The sequence below is a fragment of the Amblyomma maculatum genome, chromosome 8 (assembly GCF_055883805.1).
Source record: "Amblyomma maculatum isolate TAMU_Amacu chromosome 8, ASM5588380v1, whole genome shotgun sequence".
Lineage (NCBI taxonomy): Eukaryota > Metazoa > Arthropoda > Arachnida > Ixodida > Ixodidae > Amblyomma > Amblyomma maculatum.
In genome coordinates, this window is record NC_139351.1 from 122515092 (window position 1) to 122535719 (window position 20628).

Below are 20628 nucleotides of genomic sequence, written 5' to 3' on the forward strand. Positions count from 1 at the left end.
CCCGCTTAGTTTCTAGTTTATATCCCGGAACAAATCGTCATATCGTATTTATTCTCATGCAGGGTGTGTCTTCTGCGGAGGGTTGGTTAGTTGGCCTAAAAAATAACTGGCACATACCCGGTATGGTAGAAAGGCTAAGGCAAGGGCAGTGAATTGTACGAGACAAAAACTACTTGGATAAACTATTTGTTAGTAAATATAATAGTTCTGAGTGTAAAATTGGCTGACAAAGTGAAAGCAGATAGGAAATCTGTGAAGTGCGAGATGGAATACGAGACAATAGCTCCCTTCCCTTACGACCCAGTTCAGGTGTCCACAGAGCAAATATGGCAGATACTGCGCGTTTCATTTCCTTGAACCAATTATTAAATTTGATTATAGGGAAGGAATGACGCAGCATGTCGCTTGTTCGCGCAGGCAGTTCTTGCTTCAGCATTTACGGACACATTTGGCTCGGATTTTGGCGACACAAAATATTAAGACTTTCGCCTTAAACACATGTACAGCTACTAGTAGCATTGCCCACGACTACACTGGAGTACTGTTTCGTCTGCTACGTGCACCAGAAACATGGCGGCCAGCGGCGTCGCATCGCAGCGCATTAGTAGGCACTGCTATTCGTCAGTGCCTCTCCTCATCCATAGTTTTGTATCTACTTGTGGTGATGCTAGTAGTTGACTTTCGTTTATTCATATGATTGACATATAGGTTTATTGTCTTATGTACATATCGCACCAAAACAAAAGTGAAAGGCTGTCTCGTGACAGCAATTAGGCTCCAGCCAGCGCAGGGGAAGGCGGTCGTCACCGAGGGTCGCCGATGGCGTCATCCTCTCGGGCGGATGATTCTGCTGGCTCCTTGCTGCGCGCCAGCGCGGACCTGCACAAAACCTGCGTGCCGCTGGCCACGACGGCGTCGCCCAACACGTTCACCGCCGTCGACAGCCGATTCCTGTAGCCGGTTGGGACAATGAGCGGAAAAGCCTTAGCAGTGATACCACATGGCTCACATTTAGCCGCAAAGCGAATCACAACACTCCTATTAGACTAAATGTCTTTACAGTCTGGATGAAAGATTTGCTCCCTATTAGGACGTTTGAAACTCCAGTCAGGATAAAAATTTGCTAGAACAATACATATTTCCTCCGTGACAGCTAGATAATAGTAGTTCGTTAATTCCTTTTTGGTCAATAGCAAGAACTTATTCTGTATTCATTTTTGCGACGTTTATTACGATCGGGGCACACAAAGAAATGTCGTGATGCATGAAGGATATTGTGGTCAAATAAATGAAGATATATCCGTTGTGAATTCTTCTCTGGTTATTAGTAAGACTTGATTCTGTCAAATTCCAACGTGACAGATGGTAGTCTGTTGTTAAATCGTCCTTGGTCAAGAGCAAAACCTGATTTTGTTTACTTTTCACTCAAGTCGTACACACGCCACAAGATTGCCCATAGTTAATTGCAAGATTGCCATAGGCAGGACATGTAGCGCGAAGAAAGGATAACCGATGGTCACTGAGGGTAACAAACGATTCCAAGGGAAAGAAAGCGTAGTAGGGGACGGCAGAAACTTAGGTGTGCGGATGAGGTTAAGAAGCCAAGTGGATGCAGCTAGCACAGGACCGGGCTAATTGGAGGAATATGGGAGAGGCCTTCACCCTGCAGTGGTATAGTCCGGGTGATGATGATGATGATGATGATTGTTCGCGAGTTAGTTTTCTTGTCAATGAGAATTTAAAGTACCATAATCGGGTGTTCAGTCGAACGACATATGTAGGAGTGGTATACACTGCTGACACCGTAGTGAAATACCATACAGCGTTTTAAGCCTACTCTTGTTACATACCTCTTTGCAACATGTTTCATCGTTTTCGTGGCTCTATTTCTCCCATGTACCACGTTTGAAGTGGAGAACCAGGAAAAAAAAAAGCCTGTCGTTGTTTTGCGAAATTTCCCATTCGGAGGGCTTAGTAATTTTAAGCAGGATTGTAGAGTATATAGGGTTGTGGGATGGTCTAGCCTGTAGGGTAGGCGTGCTTCACTTGCTGCCCCGTACGATTGTTCACGGTAAGAACCAGCCGGGGCGGTGCGCTGCAACCGTTCTTTCCCTCCCCTGTTCTTCCTCACGGTACTCCGTGTTGCGACATCGGCAACGTGGATTCCGCTCCACCGGTGAATGTGTAGCCCTGACAGCTGCACCGCTATGCAAATGAAGTCAAGGAAAAGCATGGCAATGACGCCTTCCCTGTTCCCTTGAGCAATTTTACAGTGCCTCATGTTTATCTTCATCGATATTGAGAAATACGTGCTTCCCTGAGGCAATGTCGATGCCATCTTACGCGCCCATGAAGAATGGACAGCCCGTTGGCTGAGTGCAGGGTGCGAGATTGAGAGGGCAGTACATGACCGATCAGACGTACGGGAAACGTGATAGGCTACAGCTAATAAGGGATAAGACTCTATCCCTACAGCTAATACTAAAGCTAATAAGCGCATAAGACTCATTCCATTATTAATACGTTAGTGAGGGTTTTCGTGTGGTTTACGCTGATGTATTTCTGTAACAAGGAAGTAATTACTCATTTAGCATCCGCCCAAGCGCAGTCATATGTCTACAAAAGAAACGCTAATGGGTAAACAGCTGGGTAATTAGAAATCTCCTCCAGCTTGAAGGATTCCTCGAAACTATAGAACACCACCGTTGCCACTTCGAGTTATTGATCACTTTGCTATCGCCCTACCGTCTGATTTGTTTGCTTTCCTGGCTAGCTTACTTGGGAGACCGACTGCGCCGGATAGGCGGTGTTACCGGGTTCGATATGCTGGTATGCTGGTATTGTTAACTGTAATTAGGCAGAACGAAATTGTTTGTTTGGATTTGATTCGGCTCAGAAGCGCCAATTAGCCTGGTAGGAATTAAAAAGGGCGCCGTAAGTTGGGAAGTACACATTTGATAAGGCGGGTTATTAGTATGGAAGCTACATCATGGTTACGGTGCACTGACAGCAGAATTTATCGTGTGATTGTTGACATGTACAATTCAGATCATGCACATGTACAATTCATTTGTTTATGTGGCAACATGGACGCAGCAGTTACTCCCGTTCATTCTTATCTGCAGCCACAGATAAGCGAGTTTCATCATCATCATCATCATCATCATCATTATCATCATCAGCCTGATTATACCCACTGCAGGGCGAAGGCCTCTGCCATATTTCTCCACTTAACCCGGTTCTGTGCTAGCTGCATCCACTTGACCCCTGCGAACTTCTTAACCTCATCCGCACGCCTAACTTTCTGCCGCCCCCTGCTGCGCTTTCCTTCCCTAGGAATCCAGTTTGTTACCCTCAGCGACCATCGGTTATCCTCTCTTCGCACTACATGTCCTGCCCATGTCCATTTCTTCTTCTTAATTTCTACTAGAATGTCGGTAACTTGAGTTATTTCTCTGACCCACTCTGCACGCTTTCTATCTCTTAATGTTATACCCCTACCATTTTTCGTTCCGTAGCCCTCTGGGTAGTCCTCAACTTAAGAACTCTCTTGGTTAGCCTCCAGGTTTCAGCCCCATAGGTGAGTACAGGCAAGATGCAACTGTTGTATACTTTCCTCTTGAGCGATACCGGTAAGCTGCTAGTCATAAGCGAGTTTAGGAATGATTAATGAAATACAAAGACGCAAGAAAGCGAGGGCGAGAACATGCGAAAGAGAGGACCGCCTCCAACTAGCTAAAACTAAGCCTTGCTGGAATATTTTTAGGGCGGTAGCGTTCTTCTCTTTGCATTTAGTTAAAAGCCCGAAGGGCCGATAACAGCGCCAATGTGGCCATTCAAGTCGCGTCTTCCCACTAGACTGGTCACATTTGGAGGGTTACTACACCCCACAAGTCGCAACTTACAGATCGGCTGTCGCATTTTCATTCGACGGCACGGGTTGCATCCCCTACATCGTATACACTGCATCGCTCGCGAGGAAGAGTCAGCGAATGGGCTTCTCACATGATCCAGTCGGCGTAGAAGATGATCTCAATGTCATCGACCGGGATGTCCAAAGCGTGCATCAGGTACACCAGCACCCAGATGCTGGCCTCACGCGAAGAACCCGTGCTCAGACTGGCCAGTCCGCACAGCAGCCTGCGTCCAGTGCACAGTACAACGGTGGGCTGTAGCATGAACGCTATGTAACGATTTTGCGCAAAATACGCGTGACATAAGTCTGTATATGCACACACGATGCTTGAGCAGCGCTGATGTTAAAGCTTTGTTGGCGGCAAACTTGGGGAAGCGGTTTGGGAGTTATTGCGCAAAATATTTCGGCATAATTGCATTCAACTGTGTGCACATTTTAGGGTATCATTGCTACACAAACTTCGTGCGTCGTCTAATTCTGTGACATTTCCCTTTGACAGAATTTCTGCTTGTATGGTGAGAGGTAGTTGCATAATGTACGTCCCTCAGGATGTAAAAACCTGACCTGAAAACAGATGCGTTTTCCATCCCTGCCAGCTAGCTACCTCTGTCAGTTCACCGTCTTGGACGACAGTGAAAACCTTTGTTTTTAGCTGTGTAGGATGGATAGTTGGAATTAACGATGACAAAGACGACAAAGGAAGAAGCTCGAGTCTGCTCTGAGGAACGCCGGCCTTGGCAGCAGCAACGTGTCAGTAAAAATACTGCATTGAAAATTGCCTAATCTGCCTTATTAAAGCTGTTCTTTGGCTCATCGCTTTTTGGAAGCAGAAAATGAAAGTTAATGTTTTTCTTATTCACTGGCCGGACACGAAAGATTTCAGCAAAAGAGGGTCTCGGATAAGCGAACGCTCTGTTAAAGAGCCCATGAGAAGCTATTTGCTAAAATTATAAAACGCGCATAAGTAATAAATAAATCGTCAATCCTGTGCGCAGCTCAAATAAAGTTAGCTGTATCAGCACCGAACGTATGAGCGGTCAAAAATAATGCGCCCCCTCTCCCCTCTCAACTCGACCAATGCCAGCGGATGAGAGAAAAATAAAGCAAGTCTTGGTGGCGCCTCACCACGCCCTGTCCCGCCCGCATAACTTTGGAGAGTCCTATGAGAGGGCGCGCCCACCAGGTCACAGTGACGTCATTGAGGAAGTTTGCGCGCGGAGTTGTACTGCCTCAATCGGCTGCGAGAGGTCACCGGGAGCGCATTTTAAACATTTGCAAATTGTCGGCTCCACGCAGGGTTTTCAAATTTGAGTCGAATACTCAGAAAGACCGCCTCTATGGATTTCTTGTATTAGAATTTTACCGCCAAGTAGCATTTAAGAGACCCTTTAAGACAAAATTATGAAAAAAAAAAAGAAATCACCGCAATGCGGATCTCTGCAAGTGCCGGGTATACATAGGCATTCCGTGTGCTGCTTCTCACCCAACGGTCAGGTACTGTCCCGCTGTGAATGCAATGGCGTTCTTCTGGGCGAGGAACAGCAAGGTGACGGTCAGGTAGATGGTGCTGCCATCCATGTTCACCGTGGCGCCGACGGGGGCCAGCAACCGAGCCAGCCGGGGATCCATATGAAGGCCTTCCTCCAACGCCACGATGACGGTCGGAACAGTCGCTGAACTGGCCGCAGAGTTATTTAATTGAAATACAAATCGTTTAAGAATGAAAAGTTGCAACTAGCTGCGATCATCACCAGCTGAGTTAGAATCGTCGGTGAACTGGCCGCAGAGTTATTTAATTGAAATACAAATCGTTTAAAACTGAAAAGCTGAGTTAGAATCGTTGGATAAAAAAACGGGAATGACACTCGGACAAAGAAAGGTAACAAAGAAGAAGCTGTGTCTTTCGACTCGTGGTTGAGCATGGTACAAGGGATGTTCGTTTTCGATTTTATAAAGCCTGATTTTTGCACACGAAAAATGTTCCTGAAAAATTAAGAAAACCCGATTTTTTTTTTCAATATGAATCATGTAGATTAGCCAACATGAATCGTGTAAAACCAGATTCTGGAAAAACGACTGTACCAACCGGACTACACAGCACTATAGTAAGCACTCAGGCGATAGGCGGTTGTACACAAAGAATTACTAAGGAAAAACGGGATCTATATTTTGCTGAGAACTCTGATTTGGCCCTACTTACCAACAGGAAGCAGTCCCTGATAAAAAAAAAATGAATTATGACAACTTGATTATTTAATCCGAAAAACCCGAATTTAGCAGTTTTTCCACGAAAAACCAGATATCCTCCTCTTATCAAATTGAAAAATAAAAGCACCCAATTTTACCCCCTGAATATATAAAAATATAAAACCCGGAAACGAACACCCTAAACATGCATAACGCACCAACAAGCCGGTCTCGTTATCGAGCAGGGCTAATTAACCTAGGAGCAAATGCGCATTCCTTTCACGTACAGCGCTACCTCGTATACCTGGAGGACGTTCCGAGAGCCACCGAGACAGGATAGACCATGATTCGGTAGAACGGACCCAGATGGCGTCGCGTGAGAAGCAGGTAGAGCGCCGGCAGCAGGACCAGACTGTGCAGGGCGATAGCCGCCACGAAAGCCATCACGTACATGGAGAGGTCCCCGACCAGAGCCTGGTGCAGTGCGAGAGTAGCAGCGACAAGAACCTTACAAACACTTCGGCTTTTAATTTATGGGAATCGAATAATGGTGAGCGAGCGCTCTAGCATCTTAGTTCCCTGGTTCGACCGCCGGTGCGCTGCGTTTCGATGGAGGCGAAAGTTCATGTATACTGTACGATGCCAGTGCACGTTATGGATCCCCAGTTTATATCTCAAAGCAGCGCATACATGAACATTCCCGAGCATGCTGGGCAAAGCCCGGCAGCAGGCGGCGATAATTTGTGTTTTCTGACAAAGAGATATGTGTGTAAGAAAATATCAAAATAAAATAACTCGAAGAAGAAAACAAGTTAGGTAGACGATAGGACACTTTTTAACTAACTATACAGCCGTTAGAAAGGCTGCAGGCCGAAGAGAAAAGGAGGAATATCCAAAATAGTACTGTATAGGAAACAAAAGATGAGGGCAAGCAAAAGAAAGGGAAATTGTCTACAACCTTTCTGAGTAATCAAAATCCACAGAAAGAATTCCCGTATCTCGTCGGGTAGTCTGTTAAATATTGCGAGGACATAAAAACAGCTTACACCGTACTGGTGGGCGGGGTAGGCAGTGCATAAAGGTAGGTGGCACGTAAGTTATTTAAGCAAACACGTTAAAATGTGAACTGCTGAGTCCACATATTCATGACAACAGCATATTGCAGAAACACCATGTCAAATTTAGGAAAGCAAAATTTCTGGAACAAGTCGTCTCCTTTTACCAAGGAAGTATTGTACGCCACACTTTTTAACAGATTTTTTACCCTCGTTTTCCAAAATTCAGCACAACTGAAAACAAAAATGTCATAGTGCAACACAGAGTAGCCTAAAAAATGATGTATCATCCTTCTAACAGATACAGTATGAAGGAGCACTGAACAAGGGTAAAGGGGGACGCTTCAGTGCGCAGGTCGAGCCAGGCGTCCCTCCTTTACCCTTGTTCAGTGCTCCTTCATACCGTGAAAACCACCTCCTTCCTCTCGTTCTACCTGGATCTTCTAACAGATGCAAGCATATATAACTTCATGGTGAATAAACAGCGCTACAGACTAGGACGAAGATGTTTGCTTCTTGATCTCCGTCCTAGTCTGTAGCGCTGTTTATTCATCATGTCACCTTACCAACTCGCCCAGATGTCTCTTCTATATATATAATTACATAGTGTACAAAAGGACAGATGCCGTTCTCAGCTTTTTACATATATAAGAAAGATAAGATCGCCAAGTGAGGTCACAATCTAGAAATATTCCCATATATTTCACGATTTCAACACAGGGAACCGGCGAACAATGACAAGGGCAATTTGATGAATGCAATAATAATAATAATAATAATAATAATAATAATAATAATAATAATAATAATAATAATAATAATAATAATAATAATAATAATAATAATAATAATAATAATAATAATAATAATACCTTTATTTGTGTTCCACAATCAAGACGATAGCTCGCTTACAATGCCATCAGCTCCAACGCCAGATTTTCTGCTGATTGGGGCCTAACCCTGCGGCTATGGCTTCCAAAATAATTATGCTGATCGAAGAGTGACTTAAATACTAAGCTAATATGAGAAAAACGAAGATCTATCACCTGCAAGTCCCTGGCGCCGAGCACGAGCGCCATGCTGGTTGAGCACAGTCCAACAGGAGCGAACCAGAGCAGCATGTGCGTGGCCGTCATGATGGTGTTGCTGAGGCTGACGAAAACGTTGAGCAACACGTTCTGGTCGTCGCGGAAGGCGGCCAGCACCAGGCCCAGCAGAATGCTGAAGCTCAGGATGCCCACCTGGTTGGCGGTGGGGGAGACGCCTAGCGTAGGACCGCCATGGCCTGACCCGGTCCCCGGAGATGTCGAGCCGTCATCTGCGGTGCCCGCAGAGCGCTTTCACTAAAGGTGGCGTGTACAGAACGTGTCTGTAGGATCACACGAATGGTAGTGATTGATAGAGGATTTTGTGAGGATGCTGAAGAAAGAAAATATGCCAATAGGATGACTAGTCAACTAATTAGAGCCAAAATGTAAAAGTGAAACCGATCATTCCTGGGTTCGACCCCGACCTCGGCGGCTGCGTTTCGATGGAGACGAAACGAAGAGGCGTCCGTGGGCTGTGCGATGTCAGCGCACGTTAAAGATCCACTGGTGGTTGAAATTACTCCGTAGCCCTCCACTACGACTCCTCTTTCTCCCTTTCCACTTTCACTCCCACCTTCCTCCCTTCATCCTGCGGCGTGGTGCAGGTGTCCACAGAAACAAGTGTGTCAGATACTGCTCTTTCCCTTCCTGTGAACCAATTATTACTATTGTAATAAACCGATCATACGTCGAAACACATACGGCTAATGTCGACGTCCAATGGATGTAACATCACCAACCGAAAGTGGATGTGTTTATGACCTAATGAGTCATATATATGCGTGATAGTGATCAGAAAGTGTGTAATGAGTGTAAAAATCTCGCCTCGGCGAGATGTGTCAGCGAGATATCGCGAGTGACAGGTACGCCGCCATTCCTTTCCTGTAAACCAATTATAGAACGCCGGGGAAATGTGATGTCTTGACGGAATGGTGGTTGTGTTCGACAAGGAGCGTGCCATGCACGGTGTGCAGCAGAAACGCTCAAGCTTTCGTATTTCTCCACTGAAGATTCTTCAATGCACTGGGAATTTTAATTCGGCCTCTGTGCGTCCGGTTACTGTCTGTGTCTTAAAAATGTTTGTCTGAACGCCACGCTCACTTGTATTTTGTGTCTTTCAGTGTTTAAACTCCCTTCAAAGCTCCCGTTCTCACTTTATGCATAAGACACCCTCATATTAGAGACTTTTACAATCACGACTGCCGCATTTTGATACAGAGATATGCCACCATCTTGTTGGTTGTTTGTTTCGGGTTTCTCTTTTGGTCTTGTCCTTGGAGGCGCTGCCTGGCGCTGCTAATTTTTCCTCCTTCCTCCACCGGTGATATTTCCGCGTGTTGAGGTGGTGAAGAGTGGCTGATCCTGGCTCTGGTGGGGCTGGGCCAGGTGGGTCACCGCCGCCTGCGGCGGGGGTACGGTATTCTAGCGGGGGCTAGCCTACCACCGAATCTGTTGTAGGCCGTCATTGCACCCGCCACCGTTTCGGTGGTGGACGACGGCTGTTGTTGCGGTTCGCGTCTTTCTCTCCATCTTTTTTCTATTCTGTCTGCACGAGGCAGCGGAGGTGGCTCAGCTACAGAGCCAGCAGCAGGTCCGTGCATTTTCTTTTTGGTTTGGTTTGGTTTGTGGGGTTTAACGTCTCAAAGCGACTCAGGCTATGAGCGACGCCGTAGTAGACTCCGGAAATTTCGCCCATCTGGGGTTCTTTAACGTGCACTGATTTCGCACAGCACACGGGCGCCTTGCTTTTCGCCTTCATGAAAAAGCGGCCGCCGAGGCCGCGGTTCGATCCCGCGTCCTTGGGAACAGTAGTCGAGCTCCGTAACCACTGCGCCACCCCCTTCTTCATACAGCCACAACAACAGGTTTTCTCTACCGCTACCGCCTACCGATACCGCGCGAGCGTCAGTACGCATGCGCAGATCACCCCGATGGCGACAGATGGCGCCACGTTCTTGTCAAATTTAGAGAGTCTACATGTTTCGCCGCGGCGCCCGGCTTAGGGTGGTGTCATCCTTTGTGGGGGCACCTGCCGCCGCCCGCTAAAGACCAGTGTTGCCAGATGAGCTAGCGGCGCCATTTTGGTCCCCAACTGAACCGGCGTGGCCGGGCGCTCAGCATGGAGAGCATTGGCGCTCGTACGTTGCGGCGGTCTGATTTTTTCTTCGCTGCTATCTGCATGAAATATTTGCGCACTGCGGTAAATATTAAGTGATGCATTTTATACATCTCATTCGGTAGAAAAGCTGTCGGCATAGTAGAAATAGTAGTAGTAGTTGTAGTCTGAACCATGTGCTGGAAATAATCGGGGGCCGCGTAAAAAATCGTATTATGGTAATTTGTGGTTCTAGTGATTGATGATTAATTGTTGTATGATAGAATGACGAGTTAATGAATTGTAATTAATGAATTCAGAAAAAAGAAAAATGGGGTTCAAATGCCGTCTGCTTAAAGGCCGCTGTGCGGTCGTTTTTAGAGGCGCTGCGCCCTAGGGAGCCTACATGTTTCGCCGGGCGCCGCGGCGAAACATGTAGGCTCCTTATACACGGGGATCAATCAGTGCGTGCAGTGCTGACGGTGCGCGGTAGCGATAGACGGTCGCGGTAAGCGGCAGCGCTAAACTACAAGTATCTATTACGTCAATGCAACTGTGCGCTGAAAGCTGCCGTGACACTCCTGGGGAAGCGCGTATAACAAAGTTGATGTATACAAAGTCATACCATTGTGGGGGCTGCAGAATATTTCAACCATATAAAATGGTGAGGACGTAATATGCCTATTCGAAACTTATAACGTTAGCTTTTTGATCGATACGCATTTATCCGCGTTGAATGGCTAGCTGGAGCTCTCTGGAACGTGTCGCGATATATGAACCTCAAATGTATTATTCAGAAGTAAACAACTCATATTGCCAATTACTGTGCTTGAAGGTGATGTCATTACACTGATAATTATTATGAAAAAGGAATTCAGTCGGTTTTAGATTAGCTTTTATAGTTTTCCACATTTACCAAGAAATACGAGGCAGTATACTGTGTAATTTCTTTCTCTTGTGCTCTTGTACATGGTAAGAAGCTTTTCAAGCCTTGAGTACAAGTAAAATTGCGTGAAGTGCGTGTATGCGTTGCTATCGTGTTGGAACGGACACGCAGTGCCATAAATTATAGTCCAGTGCGTTGTACTCGGCGTAAACGAAACGCCTCAGACCTCTGCACCTATTCTCCATACATGGGCAACTTTGCTAGCTTGGTGGCCGGCCCAGGTACTCCGCGGCTGCTAACCTTTACATTCGAGGCAATCGATCAGGAAAGCTAGACCTGAATGTTTTAGTGATATCAAAAAGCAGAGGTGTCCTTCTAATAGGTATTTCGAAAGTGCATACAGTTAATTTTTTTTTGCTACGAAATCCGATTCACTGAAATTTTCAGTAGATTACTAAGTTTCCCGATAGGTACATTGCTGAAATTACGTTGCTGTAATATCATTACATTATATCTAATTACTGTCATCTCCATCCAGGAGTGTGATCGCGCACTCTAAGTAGGCCCCCGTGAGCCCACGTTGGCGAAATTCTTTTCCTTGTGAAACTTTTCATGTGATCAACCCAATTATTCCATGCGCTTCATATAGAGCGTATGGAGTACGGAACGTATGGATGTGGAGTATGTGCACTACGCACACAGAAAATATAGGGACTCCGTATCAGCATACAGAAATATACGTAAATGTCGTGGAAAAGACATGAAAAGCATGCATTTCCATATACTTTCCTACAGGATGTGGATTTCATATTCCAATATTTCTATGTGGTCGGCTCGCACCCAAATTTTCAGCAGGGGTATGGTGGGCTCATATAGGCTTGGGGGAAGGTAAACGAGCTGTGATTTATTTATTTATTTAATCATTTATTTATTTATTTTAAAATACCCTCAGGGCCATACGGCATTACAGAGTGGAGTGGTTATAGAGAAACAAAACATAAGCACATGAGCATAGTTACAAAATGTTGCTGGTTATACATTTTAGATAAGGCATTCTTGAAATAAACGGTGTTTAGTTAGTGCCAGTGATGCCGGAAGGTGATTCCACTCGTCGGATGTACAGGGTAAAAATGAATGGAAGTAGGTTTTTGTTCTCTACAATGGTACTTCAACTTTGTGGGCGTGATCCATCCGGGCTGAAACGTACTGTGGGGGTGAAGTAAGTTCTTCGCGCGGGTGAGAATGAGGAAAAATTTTATGAAAAATACGAAGTGTTTTGCGACGAAATGCGAGGGGTGACAGACCGAAGCTGGCTTTTATACTGGATACGCTTGCTACTCTGTTATAATTATAGAGGTTATTTTGGACCATTTCCAGTTACGTTCTGCTGGTAAGGATTCCACATTGATACTGCATACTCTAGTCTAAGTAATACTAGTGTCTTGTAAAGTAGAAGTTTAAGAGAAGAAGGTACTTCGCGAAAGTTATAACGAATGTATCTACTCCGACGACCTCGGCGCTGCATGGTTACACACACACACACACACACACACACACGCACACGCACACGCACACACACACACACACACACACACACACACACACACACACACACACACACACACACACACACACACACACACACACACACACACACACACACACACACACACACACACACACACACACACACACACACACACACACACACACACACACACACACACACACACACACACACACACACACACAGAATTAAACCAAGGCGTTCACACAGATGATGCACTCGCTACCAACTCTCTTCCGACCTCTTACAATTGCGCTCACCGCTCCGGCTCGAGTGCTTCGTGCCGCTGAGCGTTTCGTCCGTGGTGACGAGCTGAAATCGCGCCAAAGAATCGTCAGTATCGTCAGTGTTGGACTACAGGCTGTAAACAGTGCGCTTAGACGCAAAGAGTGCTCTGTTGAAAAAAGCGCGGAAGAAATAATACATCACTTACTGTGTACATGTGCGCCTCAATTATATTGGACGGGAAAAGGTTTCTGAAATCGAAAAAAGCATGGCACAACCAGTTATCCACTTTCCACTGACCGGAAGCGGAAAGTATTCGTTTCCTCACTCGGCTGTAAACGTGAGAAGTGAAAAATGAGCACACTAGGAAGATTTGAATAGCAGTTAAATAGATTTAAATATAAGATTTAAATAAAATTATATAGATTTCAATAGCGTGCAAGAAGATTTAAATAAAGATTACAAAGAAGGTTTAAATAAATTGTTACTCCGGCTGTCGCCTGATAGACGCACCAAGGGAAGTCAAAGGCATGCCTTCCAAAGGAAGACATAGCGGCGCTGTGCGACTAACGTTCGCCAACAGTTAACTCCTCCTAGCTTTTAATCTTTCAAAATTAGGCCTATTATGACAGCCGTACTGCATTCAAGAGTGCACTAGAATTAGGGATAAGAAAATACAGCCATACCACCGTCCGATGTCGTAATTCAAGGGTTGTGGAATCACGTTCGTGAGGCAGGGCCGCTCTTCGAATCGACTGAAGTAGAACGACAAACCGGCCTCAAGGCATGAACCAGTCAACTTTTACAAAGGGGGAACATTGAGTGGTGTTGTTCTCCGTGCCGCTTTCAAAACGAGAAAAGAGGAGCAGCAGCGGCGAAGTTTACCTGATGAGATCCAGCAGGCGGTCCATGGCGGCCTGTGACGTGCGCACGCTAGGCTTGATCTTTGGTGGTTCTACCTCGAGGTGAACAGTGCTGCCGGGCGTCAGGAAGACGGTTAGTGCGACGGCCCCGCCCGCCGCCAGGCACTTGCAGAGCAGCGACAGAAGCAGGGCGCACATTCCGATGCGGCCAATGACCGGCAGCCGACTGCTGCCCAAAGCGGCCACCACGCTCGAACTGATCAGGGGCAGCGACACCCCGCTCATCATGCGGGAGAACAGCTCGCCTGCGCCCGGCCGAGCATATCATCGTAGCAGCTAACTTCAAACCAACTTCAAGCAACGCCGAAGGCTACTCTTTTGAAGTGGGGCATTGTGTTCTCATTGTCAGGCATGTAGCGAGTCCTCCAAATAACTCCAACGAACCATGCGACTATGAATATTCGATAGAAGAGGCCGCATACATAAGAAACTCCTAACTGCGTGTGCAAATGCAAGCTCCACATTATAAAAATGCATCATGAAACCGCGCAAAAAGACAAGGGACAAGGAAGAAGTCAACAGAACAAAGCGCGGTTTCATGATGCATTCCAGTACTAGTTACCAACTAGCCCGCCTCTCGCTATTATATTTTCCACATTATATCAAGCCCTGTCGGGGTGGCTCAGTGATTACGGCGCTCGACTGCACTACAGTTCCCAAGAATGCGGGATCGAATCTCGGTCTTGGCGACCGCTTTTCGCTGGAGGCGAAAACCAAGGCGCCCGCTGTGCGATGTCAGTGCACGTTAAAGAACCCCAGGGGGTCGAAATTTTCAGAGTCCTCCACTACAGCGTCTCTCATAGCCTGAGTCGCTTTGAGAAGGTAAACCCCACAAACCAAACCAAACATCATGTCATGGACCTACACAGGACACGGAACAAACCATGCACTGCTTAAAGCGCGATCTCTGCCATTCGGATCGTTCTTATTACACCTCTTCAAACAACGACTTACGGCCTTCCTTTTCTGCAACAATTTTGGTTGCTCAATATAGGATGTATCTAGGGATCGGTAACAGAGTGGTATTTTAGGTTTGGAAGCTATCACCATGTCGGCGGAATTAAATCTTGTCTCGAATCTGCAGTGCTAGCTCAAGGCCTTTCACTCAGCCTAACAGCCTTTTCTGTGAGTATGCCGGCCTCTGGAACTCGAACACGGCCCCACAATACGACATCCGTCACAATGGTACAGGCCTAGTTTTGTCTGGACACGCATGGGATCACGTTATCAACAGTGAGTCACCGATTCAGTAACTGATTCCTGTAACTGCCATCGATAATTATTTGTAATTAACTAATTAATTTTTATCTAAAATTTTCCGTAAGTAAATAATTAGTTCATTATTACTTAATCAAATGATTGATAGAGTAACTAACACATAATTTATTACTATGACCTAATTTTTTTTAATTTGTTCAACGCTCCTAATGGCTCTTCTTTAGACTTTGTTTCAGTATATATAAGTATCTTGGCGTACAGATCAGCAGTGACCTCTCATGGAAAACGCATATCGAACATTTAACAACGCTAATCGCATGCTTGGCTTCCTTCACCGTAACTTTTCACTTGCTCCGGTTTCTTTAAAGCTACTTCTCTATAAAACGGTCGCTCGTAGTAAGATGGAATACGCGTCTTCTGTGTGGAATCCTAACATCAAGACTCTTATTAATATCTTAGAATCTGTTCAGAATCGTTCAGCTAGTTTTATTTTGAAGACCTACTCCCGTTCATCTAGTGTCACACTCATGAAGAGATCCCTAGATCTCCCAGATCATTCGGTGCAGCGTCATTTTTCTCGACTTTCCACATTCCACGAAATATATTACAGAATGAATCCTTGAAACAGTCTTTTCACTGCTCCGAGTTACATATCATCCCGCATTGACCATCGTTTTAAAGTTAATGTTCCAAACTGCTGGACTAATCAGTATTTCTACTCTTTCCTCCCCAAGACCAGCTCAGACTGGAACCACCTGCTCGCCTGCATCATCTCCATTTCCGAACCCAAAGCTTTCAAATCTGAGCTTCTTCATCACCTATGTTAAAAAATTCTCCTTAGTTCTAATTTTTGTATAAGTAGTTAATACCACTGCTATTTGTAACGCCTCAACAGCCCTTATAGTAACCAAATAAATAAATAAACTAATTGATTATTTATGAATTTTTAGCACCTAAAAGATAAAAGCATTAATTTAAATTCTTTCCAGTTACGTTCTTAATTATTTTATTGCTTCAATAATTAATTTTGTAATGGGTGATGACAGTTCATGAGGGCACGCTGTGATGCCTCGCATTGTCCACAGCCCCGTGGTGACATCAGGAAAAAAGGCTTTCGAATTATTAGAACAATTATGATCGTTACTGCCCCGTTACTGGGTTTCGATCCCGAGGCAGCGAGAAAATCACCCTCACTGTCCACTGCCCGAGAGCACTATGCCACTGGAGCTGCTTCTCACATATCGCGTTAATTGACTTTCTCTAGAGCTGGGCATTGCATGTCGCCGTCATCAACACCCTTTGCTTGCGCAATGGATCCAGAATACAGCGCTGGCGAGGTGTACTAAACGGTCCCCAAATTACAGAGCACGTTATTAAGGCTAAAGTCTTTCTAGACACATTGAATGAAATCCCGTGCGCGAGAATTATTAATTGGTTCACAGGAATGGAAACGCAGTATCTGTCACACTTGCTCTGTGGACACCTGAACCGTGCCGTAAGGGGAGGGAGGAAGGTGCGAGGGAAAGTAAAAAGAGAGAAAGGGAATCGGTAGTAGAGGGCTACGGAGTAATTTCGACCACCCGGGGATCTTTAACGTGCGCTGACATCGCACAGCACTCGGACGCCTCTTCGTTTCGCCTCCATCGAAACGCAGCCGCCGAGGTCGAGGTCGAACCCGGGTACGCCGGCACATTAGTCGGGCGTCTTATCACTGCACCATCCCGGCGGGGCTATTTATAAGTAGCACCGCAAATAAGTTGTGGCTGTAGGAAGAAGGAAAAGAAAATGCACGGGCCCGCTACTGCCTCTGTAGCTGAGCCACCTCCGCTGCCTCGTGCAGACAGAAGAGAGAAAATAGAGAAGAAAGAAAAACAAGAGGGAGAGAAAGACGCGCGCCGCAACAGCCGTCGTCCACCATCCAAGCGGTGGCGGGTGCAATGACGGCCTACAACAGATAAAAATTTGGTGGCAGGCTAGCCCCCCTGCAAGCGGCGTTGACCTACCAGTCCCAGCCCCGTAGGGCCAGGAACAGCCCGAACGACGATAAGAGGCTAACTACGAGAAGCAAATGTTAGGAGTGGACGGCTAGGCTTTCGCCATTCTCCTCTCAGGAGGCATCTAAGATACCTTTTATTTTTTTCTAAGGCCACCAATCTACGGTTTTGCCAGTGAGAAAATGTAGCCGTAGAACCGAACTCGTAATGAAGCGCAGCGTTCTAACGCATATGCTTCGCATTTGGCCAAACGCTTGCCTGAATCTGTTGAAAATTTTGACGTTTGTTTCGGATAGTTCGAAATCTAGCTGGGAAGCCCTTTCGAGGTGCGTGATATTACAACAGTTTGCATTGCACGCTTAGCTGTTCAGGTGATTGCTGGCTGAAACTGCGTTTTTTACGCTATGCTGACATAACTGCCACTGGGCGTTCTGTGATTGCAGGTCCTGACCTCACCTTGGTGAGAGAGAATGGGGGGTATCGCTGCATTCAATAACTATCTTTACTGATTCTGTTAATAACATCTGGCAGTTTTGCTGCTGGTGATATATACGTGGCCGAAACATTTGACAATACTCCTGCTAGTAAGAATTTGACAGCGTCCCATTACAACTCACCAGGGAAGCCGACGTACATGACCTGCCGATTGGTCCACGGGTTGTCTGTGGCCCGGATGCCAAAGCCGAGTGCTGCTCCACCCACCAGGCCAGCAGCCATGAGCAGTGGCAGTAGCCTGCTGGACACGCCCTCCACTACCTGCTGTGGAGGTTCCTCTTCAACACGCGCAGCCGCTGCATTGCCAGCCCCCTGTACTCCATTAGATGGTGACGGCAGGCCTTTCTGCTGTTGGTGTGCACGTTCGTGCGAGGCGGCTAAGTTCTGGCCTCCCGTGTTCCACGGGGGATCTTCGGCGCTGGGGCCACCGCCATCCGTACCGCCCTCCACACGGTTCTCCTGTGGTTTCCAAACCCGCGTACAGAGGCAAGGACAAAACAGAAAATTAAAACTCGGGACAACCTGCGTGACACATAAGACATGCTTTACATCAATATAGTTCTGGAAAATCTTTTGTGTTCGCAAAGGGTGCTTGCTGTGTTTGATGTTCTCAGGGAGCCTCACCGATGTGCGAAAAGGTTATGAGAAAATAAGCTTTCGTGGCAAGATCGCAAATAAGACTCGTTGTTGTGAAATGACGTTAGAAGGAGCCTGTGGTAGAAAGCTACCCAGCTGTCAGCTGTTGCTTAGGATCTCGCACCAACTGGTCTACAGATTGATTGATTGATTAAAACTTTAATTTCCACCGATTTAGGAGGCCCCCTACTCCCCGCTCCTGGCACGCAGGCCTGAGGAACGGGGGCTGGAACCTCCGCGACTAAGGACTGGCGAATATACATTGGTTATTCGCGGCCTCAGCCGCCAGGCGGACGGCTTTCTGCTGGTCAGCGGGGACGTCGCTTCGCAGCAGGGTTACCCAGGCTTCTCTACTTTTAATGTTGTCCCTAGCGCCCGGAGACTTAGGGCATTCCCAAATTATATGGTCGAGGGTCCCCCTCGCTTCGCAGGCTTTACATTTATCGTTTTTTCTCTCCTCTATCTGGGTTTGAAACAACCAGACAGGGTTCGGGAAATTTCCGGCTTGTAATCGCCGCCAGGCTATGGCCTCTTTATTATTTAAGCTAGGATCCGGTGGCGGCATCAGACGTCTTCCTAATCTATAATTTTCGATGATTTCTTTATAGGTTTGCAAACGTTCGTCCATCGCCTGGCAGTCGGGCGGCTCCGCGTTTGCCCGGAAGTAGAGATCTCGGGCTAAATCATGGGCCGCCTCGTTGCCGGGGACGGACGTGTGTGCTGGGACCCAAATTAGGGTGATTTTGCGATCAATTTTTGTTGCAGCTTTTAGAATTCGGGCGGCTTCTTGTGAGACCCTGCCTTTTCCGATATTCCAGAGAGCAGTTTTACTGTCGCTAAAGATCAATCTAGCCTTCGTTCCGACGCAAGCGAGCGCTATTGCGACCTCTTCAGCCGTGTCTATGTTTCTACTTCGGATGGTGGCGGAGACGACTGGTGCGCCGCTACCATCGACTACCGCGGCGACTGCCGCCCCTGATAGGCCGCTTGCAGCGTCTACGTAGGCAACTTCTTTTACTCTGAATTCTTTTGCACTTTTAACCAGTGCTTCTGCTCTCTTCTCCCGTCTCTCCTTGTGGTATTCTGGGTGCATGTTGCGGGGGAGAGGACGGACAATGATGTTCTCGCGACATTGTGGTGGTAGGAAAACCTTGTCGGCTGTGCCCCTATCTATTTTTCGACCCACCCATTCTAAGACGGTTCGACCCGTGCTCGACCTACTTAATCTTTCATGTTGGGCGATTCTTACCGCTTCAGCAAGTTCCGTCCAGCTATTATGCACTCCCATTTCTATCAGGCGTTCCGTAGAAGAGGAGATGGGTAGACCCAGCGCCCTCTTGACGCAACGCCTGATGAGTGCGTCTATCTTTTCTTTTTCATTGGTCCTGATGTTGAGGAACGGTGTGGCATAGCATATTCGACTTATTATGTACGCCTGCATCAGTCTCAAGAGGCTTCTCTCTTTGAGGCCTCTGCCTTTGAATGCAATCCTCCTAAATATTCCTGTTACCTGCGTCGCGTAGGTAGTGAGTTTTTTTATCGTTCCGTCATTATACCCGTCCTCTTGAATAAAAAGTCCGAGGATTCTGATTTGCTGGACTCTTGGTACGGTTTTGCCGTCGACCTTTATTTCTACGTTAAAGTCGCCCTTGCACCTCATTGATTTTGGATTATATATGAAAAGTTCGGATTTTTGCGGAGAGCACGAAAGACCCCTTTCGGCCGCGTAGGACACAATGGTGTCCGCCGCCGCCTGTAGGCGTTCCTCAATGCTGCCATCGCTGCCGTTGTTCATCCAGAGATTAACGTCGTCCGCGTAAATGCTGAACTTCAGGTCTTTTATGACTTTAAGGGCAGCAGGAAGGCCTCTCATCACCACGTTAAAAAGGAAGGGGGAGAGCACCGAGCCTTGCGGAGTTCCTTTACTTCCCAGGTGGACAGTGGGGGATTCTAGGTCCTGAAACTTTAGTTTCAACGTCCTGTTTGTCAGGAAATCCATTACGTAATTATATGTCCTCTCGCCGACTCCTAATTCCTGTAGTCCCGCGAGAATTGCCTGGTGTTTTACGTTGTCAAATGCTTTTGTTAGATCTAGTGCTAGAATTACCTTCGCGTCTCTGGATTTCGAGTCAATTATGTCATGTTGTAATCGGAGCATTACATCCTGTGTGCACAGGCCCGGTCGGAACCCGACCATCTCATGCGGCCACAGGTCGTTTTTCTCCATGAAATTAGTTAGCCTTGTTTGGATTACGCGTTCCATAAGCTTTCCAATGCATGAGGTTAGAGAAATAGGTCTGAGGTTTTCCAATTTCGGGGGCTTGCCAGGTTTTGGAATTAGCA

The 20628-nt window shown here is 46.6% G+C and overlaps 1 protein-coding gene across 1 annotated transcript; it reads right to left on the bottom strand.

Moving 5' to 3' along the window:
• Positions 1 to 528: 528 nt before the first annotated feature.
• Positions 529 to 17886, bottom strand: LOC146182417 (excitatory amino acid transporter-like). Its single transcript, XM_084575999.1, has 9 exons — positions 17772 to 17886; positions 13905 to 14187; positions 13224 to 13270; positions 10872 to 10877; positions 8205 to 8476; positions 6408 to 6577; positions 5400 to 5594; positions 4006 to 4140; positions 529 to 951 (listed from the first exon to the last, which is right to left on the bottom strand). Exons 1-9 carry the CDS (start codon positions 17869 to 17871, stop codon positions 804 to 806), a joined length of 1356 nt encoding a protein of 451 aa, XP_084432125.1. The 5' UTR covers positions 17872 to 17886; the 3' UTR covers positions 529 to 803.
• Positions 17887 to 20628: the final 2742 nt, after the last annotated feature.

Excerpts from the sequence above, each read along its gene's own strand:
- LOC146182417 (XM_084575999.1), bottom strand. The coding sequence starts at position 17,871 with ATGGCTGCTGGCCTGGTGGGTGGAGCAGCACTCGGCTTTGGCATCCGG. Across the intron at positions 14,188-17,771 it reads CATGTACGTCGGCTTCCCTG|GCGAGCTGTTCTCCCGCATG; the intron begins GTGAGTTGTAAT and ends GGCCGGGCGCAG. Across the intron at positions 6,578-8,204 it reads TCGGCGCCAGGGACTTGCAG|GCTCTGGTCGGGGACCTCTC; the intron begins GTGATAGATCTT and ends GCACTGCACCAG.